We start from the raw sequence: 9,464 nt of genomic DNA, 5'->3' as shown, positions 1-9,464 counted from the left end.
ATATATCAGGCAACTAAACCACAAACCTGGACAGAGGTCACCAAGTTTACTGTTAAGGTGAATATGGGTCTGGTTGGTAAATACACGATTAGTATATATCAGAATAGCAAAGGCAGATTCACAATGTTTCCTACAGAGGAAGCGTCAACATTTACAAGTATCAGAAACTTTACATAAACCGCACTAACATAATTCAATACTCTATGTATAATAAACTAGCACCTCACTCAATTTAATTACCAAAATAGCTTTATTTTCACTGATAAATAAGCAAACATTTCTATAAATAAATAAATAGATAGCAATTGACTAGCAAATAATTTCTTGAAATGTGCAATTTCCATGTAAACATAGTCAGGGACTTGGCAGAATAGGAGTGTATCCATGCTGGTATAAAGCACTCCGCTGGTAGCTTAAAGCCACCTACACACAGTGGAGGCAGCCATTTTGTGGGCTGGAATACAGCCAATCAATTCAGGCTGTATTTTCATGAAGATTGATTCAGACCACAAAATGGCTGCCTCCACTGTGTGTTATCAACAGGTCCTGGTCCAATGTTTTAAATATTTGCAAGAACATGAAAGAAATGCAGTATGCAATAGTGCAATATACACTGAATAATAACTGTAGTTTTGTTTTATGTCCTTAGTCTCTATGTGAGTGTTCCAGAGGAGTAATAGAAGCATGTGAGTCTCTAGCATGTGCACTTTCTGTACTGAAATTCCCTCATTGTCATGTAAGATAATGAGGCACTGGTATGAGGTACAGTCACCTGACGCCCTGCTAAGTACACACATAAGTCAGGTTTCCTCTCTACGTCCTGAAAGGGTACACTTCTCGGGTCAGGTTTGTAATGTAGCATGGCATCTCCTTGTAGCCTTTATATTCCCCTTTGCTTTCGAATTTGTAGGCCACCCAGTAAGCAAGACGAGTAAGGAGCTGGGTCAGCTCCAGATCCTTCTCACTTCCACTCAGCAGGTCACACAGCGTCTGCAGGAAGATGGAACCTATTGGATTTTGGAACGCAGCATAACCTGAGGAGAAAATAGATAAAACAATTCATGTTTATAAAAACCCAAATCTCCAGACTCCATGTTCCACAGCTACCAGTCTGTATTTCATCTACACTTTCTGCCATGGTGCCACCAAACATCGTACAGTTGGTTAGTTTGGGGTGGTGATGTGCTTTTCCTGTAACAAACAGTTATTTAGAGCCCTAATTGGGAAAAGTAGATGTGCAGTTCAGGATACTCCAGGATGTCAGATAAATTAAAAATGACCAATTTTTATGAATATTCATTAAAATATGTATATCTCTCCTGGATCATAGGAAGTAGCGAAATTGGCGTAAAATCAGTAGTAATGTGATATATTGAAGGGGAAATGAAAGTAAATTAAAAATTGCAGAGCGTCCTGCAATAACTTTGCCACCTCATTTGTTTGTGGTAATAAACTCCTTAACTTGTGTAGAGATATCATCTCCGGTTCAGTTTCAAATCAGTATTTCCACAACTTCTATGTCTATTTTTTATATCATTGAAGATAGATCATTACTTTATATAATTATCCGTTTCCCCCATGATCATGTAAAGCCTTATACAACCAAGAATATTATTCAAAGCACCATCATGAGTGATGTTTAAGGAAGTACTAGTAATATAAAGAGAATATTGGTTAAAAGAAAACAGCTGAAGTTTCTAATCAGCTGTCATAGCTACTCTTATTGTGATCTTCAAGGGATAGTAGCATATTATGGTTATAATTATATGTTCTTATGTGTCTGTGGGTGCACCCTTCAGAGTACCAAATATTTAGGTACCCTGAATATCTCATACTTACCAACTTTGAATAGTTGGTTTCCGGGAGCCTGTCATGGGAGGTGGGCGTGATGGGGGTGGGGCTCCAAAATGCTCATCATTTCGGACCTGCCCCCGTGACGTCATGACGCAAACCGCATCATTTGACAGCGGGGGGCGAGGCCAAACGCCGTGATTCGCCGGGAATCGTGGCGTTTGGGAGCTAATTCTGCCCACTTCACTAGGAAGTTGGGCACTTCCTAGTGAAGTGGGCAGTTGTGGGAGATTGCCATACTCGCCCGGGAGTCCGGGAGACTCTCGCAAAATGCGGGAGTCCCCCGGACATCCTGGGAGAGTTGGCAAGTATGGAATATCTGTAAATATAGTGATATACATAGGGATGATTGAACAAATAAGTACCTGGTGTGGTTGAATCAACAGTGTTTTCTGAACTATTTAGAGCCCTGCCATATACTGAACACTAATTAATTAAACATTCTATAGCAGAATCAACCTATTCATCTATAGAAAGCTAGAGGGTTTATAATGTATTTATTGACTATCATATTTATTGACATGTTTATAATAACGGACTGAAACTGCTCATTGTAGAGGAAAATATATATTTTATTTAACAGCGTACTGAAAGGGCAAAGTTTGAATCTGTGTGTCAGATACACAGAATCCACTGCCTACTCCAATTTATATCCAAGATGCTTTACTTACCTTCACAGCTTGCAAACATAACCACAGTGTCCCTTGGGAGGAAATCAATGTGAGAGAAGGCACCTAAGTGCATTGGGGTGCTGTCAGTCTCTGGGGTGCTGTCAGTCTCAAGTTTGGTTCCTTCATCTAGCTCTGCCCCTCGGCATGCCTGCAACCAGAGAAAGACATGGGGGTATATTCACTAAACTGCAAGTTTGAAAAAGTGGAGATGTTGCCTATAGCAACCAATCAGATACTAGCTGTCATTTTGTAGAATGTTTTAATTAAATGATAACTACAATCTGATTGGTTGCTATAGGCAACATGTCCACTTTTTCAAACCCATAGTTTAGTAAATACACCCCATGGTCTTTACAGTCACACAACAGCTCTCGACCGGCACTCCCTTGTTCACCTGTTCCGGAATTCTCACCTGTATAAAGAATAGCTTTGGTATCCCGGCCATCGCTGGGCTGTTGTGTGGGGAAAGTATGTCGTAGAGGTCTCTCAGCAGAACGGGTTCCCCGTAGAAATCATAAATGAGTCCCTCGTCACCGTGGCTGGAGAGGATGCTGATGAAACACTCACCTTGCGGCCTCTTACTCTCTGCAACAGACATTGGAGTGTTACACGTAGAAAAAACATCCAACAACGATCCATACTGCCACTGAGAAGTCACAACCCAGTGTAATAAACTAAAAACATGTATTGTTAAAAATAAACACATTAAAAACAGTGAAAGATTTTTACTCCACATAGTAATCTCCCATATGTAGAGCAAATGTGCAGAAATGATTTCCCACTCAGGATTGAAAGCAGGATATGAATAAACGTCATGTCTGCCAAGCCACTTAGTGTTTTAGACTCCTCAGGATCTTGAAACTAATGTAGCTAGCAGCTACTATGCATTAAAAACAGTCCTTGGCAAAGGCATTGGTCGGCAACTTACCTTTCAGTCTATATGTAGCTAGAGCAGGCCTGGACAACAGTCCCAGCATACCCTGCTGGATCTCAGCTGGCAAAGCATGCTGGGGCTTGTAGTTTCACAACACTTGTCCAGGCCTGAGCTAGAGGGAAGAGGGAGGCAGTGCTTCCTCATCGGCATTAATGATCTGTAATTTATTGGTACATGTACGCACTTCTACAATTGTTACTTCAGCTTTCTTTATAGAAGCAGGTGGATTTGTTCATTTTCTGTTGGATATGACACAGCCTTGCTGTGCTGTCTGCATTAATTAAGTTGTACCCAGGGAGAAGTTTCGTGTGATGTCCCAATAGAACAGACTTAAACATCTCTGCCTGATATAAAAAAAAAACCAAAAACACCCTTCATAAAACACAGAAGGAAGTCAGAAAAAAAAATATATTTAATAAATGTTGTGGGAGGGTTTAAATTACTTGAAAATGTGAAATCCCTTTAAGAAGGTGCTTTACCAGGCTCCCAAGAAAGCTGCACGGTTCTTATTACCCTTCTGGTGCAATGATAACATACACCATTCTTTTATTTTGTTACATGTATTACACAAAAAGCAACCGTACTCATTCCCTGGAAGACCTGCTCCCCTCAGCGGGGCCTTGTATAAGGAAAGGTCATCACTGGACTAAGGCAACAGAATTTGGGGGGAGCAGTAGTTGACCAGAAACTTGCGTTCACAAGTAAAGGTGTACAAAACAGGGGAACCACAAAAGATCCAACTGTTGGGCAGTTCTTATTTGATTCAAAGTGATATGGACTTTGGGTGGGCATAGGTGTATATCTATGGCTCCAATGTGAATTTTGCCAGAAGAGCGCCCTTTTTTTTCCACTCCATGCATTTAATTAACAATACTTATTTCCCCACATGAAACGATCAGGATCAGTGAAGATATTATCTTATAACGGTTTTACCTTACCTGGCATCTGAATGGGAGTATATGGCAGAGTTTATGCCCAAAGCAAATCTGAGATCACATGGTTTTCCTGATTACTATATTCAATATTGTGGGCCCCATATATACATCTAGCTTAACCTACCAGACCACATAGTAATGAACAGTAGTCTCCATGTCCTAACATGTCAAGGCCCCAGAATCTTTCTGATAGATGTCAGAGTTCAATGGCCCAGTGATCCACATTATAAAAGAACAATCAGTCTTCTCCCCTAACATTCTAAGACCACAACCCGAAAGCTCCATTACCTGTCTGGTAGATTGCTCTGATCTCATCGGCGTCGACATCGGTGTGCATAGATACCGCAAAGCCAAGATGGGAGAGAATCTTAAAGAGGCGTTTTGCATCACGCTTGACACCTTTTCGGGGATCCAATTTCTTACCGTTGCCTCCGGGACGGTTTCGGAACTCTGTTAGGGCAATGATAAGGACTCGAGCCTTCGTTAACTTTGACATGATGAGTCAATAAAAAAAGGCACCTAAAAAAAATCCAAACAACAACATCAATGTGAAATTGTAAGGTTAAAAAATGGACACATTCCTTGGACAAAAATGTCCTCCATCTGGGATGTATTAACCTCACAGGCCCAATAACATCTATGTTTTCAGATATAATGATCATGGGGCAGCACAGAATTGATTTTACCTTTATTTTATATATTACCCTACAGGCATAATCGTTGGTCACAAAATATAGAAACTCACGAGAACTTTGGTCTGCAACACTTCCCAGTGAGATCTTTGTTTAGTGACTTGGCAAGATCTCCTAATGATTCTGATAGTGAGCACTGTAGCTCCCGGATGTGACTAAACATGATTGCTAGGATTAAATTATACCGCGTAGCCTCAGGCTTACTCTACCCAGGGTTTGGCTGGGAAGGGATGCAGGGGGGCTGTGGGCTACCTGTATTTTGTTTTCCCTTTTAAATGTTAATTTTCCAAAGTGCTTGGTTTATATTCCAATGGCAAAATGAATCACTTAATGAGCGAGAGAAACGTCTGATCCAGTATGAAAATTGGCTATGTTGTCATGTCTGCTTACATGGGGAGACTAGGAGGAGAATGATAGTCACACAAGTCATAGAGGGTTTGTAGCACAGTTGTAGAATATTTGATCTTGAGATGTGATTAATGTAATCATAGAAGATAAGAAATCCAGATTTACAGGTCATTTCTGGAATTGGGCTTCTTACATAGACAACATCGGTTTGGAAGGGGAAGGGTGGAGGAAATGATGGTACAATCTGACTAATATTCACTGCAGGGCTCAGGTGGAGCTTGCAGATGCTTTGAATGACTCAAAAGCCCCAGGAGAGAATAGCGAACAACATGTGTTCATCAGTGGAGAAATAAGACGATCTGGGCCTTGAGCTGCATGTACAGGTGCACGGCATCCTACCTAATGTATTTTGACATGTAGTCTAGACTGGAGCAGTTCTGCTGCACGCACCCTTCTCCTATTGGCCACAATCTGTAGTGCCCTGTCCCATATGACACACCTCCCATTGTCACATATGACAGGAGTCATACGTGACAAGATGAGAATGGTGGGGGGAGCTTATGTGACAAGGGGAGAATGTAGGTGCATATGTATTTATCCCACATCTTAATTTGTGGCCTTATAACTGTATATCTAGTAAAGATAATAATGTAAAATACAATATATGGTCAATATATGACCAAATAGGGCAGTAGTGAGAAATCATGGTGGGGCCCCATAGATGGTGAATGCCAAGTACAGCTGCACATGCCCCATTGTTATCTATATTGCCCTCCTGTCTTGTTATATATATTTTAATAAACCTTTATATGGAGGAGAGGTGTATTGCTATTATATAAAGTGATCAGTGGCTTCTGTTTCCGGTCATACCTGAAAGTTTCCCACCCTGCTTCATGGAGCCTGCCTCTCTCTCCATAGGTTTGTGCCAAGCAGCGCAGGGACTGGAGGTGCCCATTGTGTAACCAGCTGCATAGGCAAACCGAGGGGGGGGGTCTAAGTGCCTGTATACCCCCCTCCAAGCCTGGGGCACTGTATAATTGAGGTGGCTGGACCCTGCCCCCCGCTTCACACGGCTCTGCTTGAAAAGGGAAAGCTGCGTGCACCTAACAGTAGTGCACGCAGCATTGCCCATGTATATTATAGGGATAAGAAGAGTTGGAGAGCAGCCAAGCACTGTCTAATATTATAGCCACACCCCCATGCATGCTGGTCACGCCCACTGGTGGCGTGGTGTGGAAACCCCCTTCTACAAATCCTGCGTTTGCCCCTGAGCGGTCAACAAATATATACTGAATCTAAGAGCCAAATATAATCTGCAGTCTTGGTGCCAAGTTTAATATGCAGAGCCATATCTGGTGCTAAGTATAGCCTATACTCTGAAGCAGATAGACGTCTGCACACAACATGAACTTACTGACCCCTGATGACTCTTTCCCAAACTACTCAGTGAAGTTAGCTTTACTCTCCATCGGCTGATAATTGGGTTTCCTGTCCTACACTGGACTCTGGCAGCCAATCATTGTCCTGCATAGGTCAGGGATCTGAACAATGATAAGTCAATGATAGATGGGAGCGGGGAGAGAGCAAGAGAGGAGCCAGAGTAATTGGTCAGACTTTTCCTCTTAACACCAGAGATGTCCCCAATTCCTGTCCTCTGCTATTATACAGGACATGCATCACTGGACACCTCCTCATGTGATGGATGGTTTGTCACAGGCTAGAGCTGCTAACCTTGGAAATAGTTTTTACTGACAATTTTAGAAAACAACTAATTACTGCCACATTATTACGCGCATATGTCCATAACAGAAAGAAGATACTGTTCTACAACAAAAAACGAGTTCAATAAATGTAAATAAAAGGATCACAACCCTACATTATCCAAATATCCTTGTGTGCGTTATTTATTATTATTATTATTATTATTATCTTTTATTCATCAGGTGCCAGAAAGTGTCCGCAGCGCCGTACGGAGAGTACTGTAGTGTTCGGAGACATTTTTACAGTCAGTAATCGTTACAACATTTGGCGACCCTGCAATAGACTGACGCTACAAAACTTTACTATATGACAGTCACATTGTTGGTTGACAGTACCACAGGCTGTGGTCAGTGTCACACACTGTCCTCTGATTGACGTGATTTTACACACACCAGATAAGCGAATGTTCAAGTCCAGAAACACGTAGTTACAAACACCACATAACACTAAAATATGCAATGATAAAGAAGTGTATTATTTTGTTTGTGTTGTTACATTATTGCCTATGTACTATTGTTTTTAAAGTATTTAAACCAAAATGCTGAGTTACCTAAATTGTAATATGTAAACAAGGATGTTCTTATACATTTAAGAAGTACAACTTCCAAAGCCAATAGCAGATTATCCATACAGGTCTACACATCACACTCTGAAAGATACAATTTGTGGGCCCTAAAGATGGGCCATCCCTTAAAAAAAACAAAACAGACAATCGATGGGTAATGTATGTGTAATAACAATGTAAACGTCCACATGTAATGTTCCCCATTCTACATATGGAGCCGAGATACGGGGCTGTCAATCCTGGTAACTGTTTTACTAACAATTTCATAAAAGTTCACTGATATTTATTATTGACACGGTCTTAAAAGTGAATTTTTTATCCAGAGGCATAACTAAAATTTTAGCACCTGGGGCGAGAGGGGAGACTGCTGGCCCCCTAGCCCTCAATTTTAACCAAATAAACCTAAAATATTCCTAAACTGCCCCCTTCAGTGTTACAGCCCTGGTATTAATAGATAAATAACAGAACATTACAGTGACAAGTCATTTGGTTTTCTACGTGTAGATTATAAAATGTAATGTTGGGATGAAAAAAAATAAATAAATAAAAATGATTTTATATATATATATATATATATATATATATATATATATATATATATATATATATATATATATTATATATATATACACACACTATTTGTAAACTACCGTCACCAGATGGAAGTCTATTAGAGGAGAATTCACTTACCTGTACAGTGTACAATGACTGTGGTTGTGGAAAGGGATCTCCTGTGCTGTCCAGCTTCTCAGACAACTGTACTGTGCACCTCACCTGTGCAGGTAAGTGTGTAAGCAGGGGGAGGGATAACCAAGCAGGTGACACACCTTCCATTCAGCTTCCTCTGATCGCCTTATCTTATACTAAACCTGAGTCAGACTCTTCCTGTCATTCACTAACAGAGAGCTGAGCAGTTACTTGCTCTTGGCTCTGCAGAGTAACATACTGACCTGTGAGGCAGAAATGGGCATATACCTGCTACCTACAGCTTGTTATAGAAAGGGTTCCCCAATAGGACCTGCTCTTCAGCCCCATATTATCTTATGAACAAAATAGACCTGAGGGTATATTTACTAAATTGTGGGTTTGAAAAAGTGGAGATGTTGCCTATAGCAACCAATCAGATCCTAGCTGTCATTTTGTAGCATGTACTAAATAAATGATAACTAGAATCTGATTGGTTGCTATAGGCAACATCTCCACTTTTTCAAACCCGCAGTTTAGTAAATATACCACCTAATCTCATCTTTCCATCATGGAGCAGGTTTGGACAGAATTAAAGCAGCTTCTTATAGCTTTCTTGTGGTAACACACAATTTCAGATCATCTATTGACCAGGGCCGTCTTTCCGACTGGACACGATGGGCAGGTGCCCAGGGGCAGTGTCGGACTGGCCTGCCGGGGAGCCGGGGTATCCCCCGGGAGGCCCTGTTGCCTGATAACCCCGCCCTCTTTGTTGGTGAGGCAGAGCAGAGAATTACCGAGTTGCGGTCAGTCTACATATGAAACGGAGACTGTCAAACTAATCCCTGCCTACAGCCAGCACGTGAGAACACTTCCTGCTCCTGAGACAGAGAGAGGCAGAAATGCTTCACAGTGACACAGATCTCAGATTACTCCTTCTGCTGTAGTTGCAGGCGTCCTGTAGTCATAAAGTTGCCATCCTAACTGCAGTGTGAGTCCGTGTAATCAGTAAGTAATAAATCG

General features: G+C 41.3%; 1 protein-coding gene across 1 annotated transcript; it reads right to left on the bottom strand.

Moving 5' to 3' along the window:
- Positions 1–254: 254 nt before the first annotated feature.
- On the bottom strand, positions 255–8,534 carry LOC142149874 (caspase-7-like). Its single transcript, XM_075205176.1, has 5 exons — positions 8,448–8,534; positions 4,680–4,910; positions 2,935–3,107; positions 2,523–2,670; positions 255–1,034 (listed from the first exon to the last, which is right to left on the bottom strand). The coding sequence occupies exons 2-5, from the start codon at positions 4,885–4,887 to the stop codon at positions 814–816; spliced, it is 750 nt and encodes a 249-aa protein (XP_075061277.1). The 5' UTR covers positions 4,888–4,910; positions 8,448–8,534; the 3' UTR covers positions 255–813.
- Between the last annotated feature and the right edge of the window lie 930 nt (positions 8,535–9,464).

This window comes from Mixophyes fleayi, chromosome 4 (genome assembly GCF_038048845.1).
Source record: "Mixophyes fleayi isolate aMixFle1 chromosome 4, aMixFle1.hap1, whole genome shotgun sequence".
NCBI lineage: Eukaryota > Metazoa > Chordata > Amphibia > Anura > Limnodynastidae > Mixophyes > Mixophyes fleayi.
This window is presented reverse-complemented; position numbering and strand designations above follow the sequence as displayed.

Coding starts and splice junctions, on each gene's coding strand:
- LOC142149874 (XM_075205176.1), bottom strand. CDS start 4,887: ATGTCAAAGTTAACGAAGGCTCGAGTCCTTATCATTGCCCTAACAGAG. Junction 2,671..2,934: donor CAAAGCTATTCTTTATACAG/GTGAGAATTCCG, acceptor CTCTGGTTGCAG/GCATGCCGAGGGGCAGAGCT. Junction 1,035..2,522: donor TATGTTTGCAAGCTGTGAAG/GTAAGTAAAGCA, acceptor TTTTCTCCTCAG/GTTATGCTGCGTTCCAAAAT.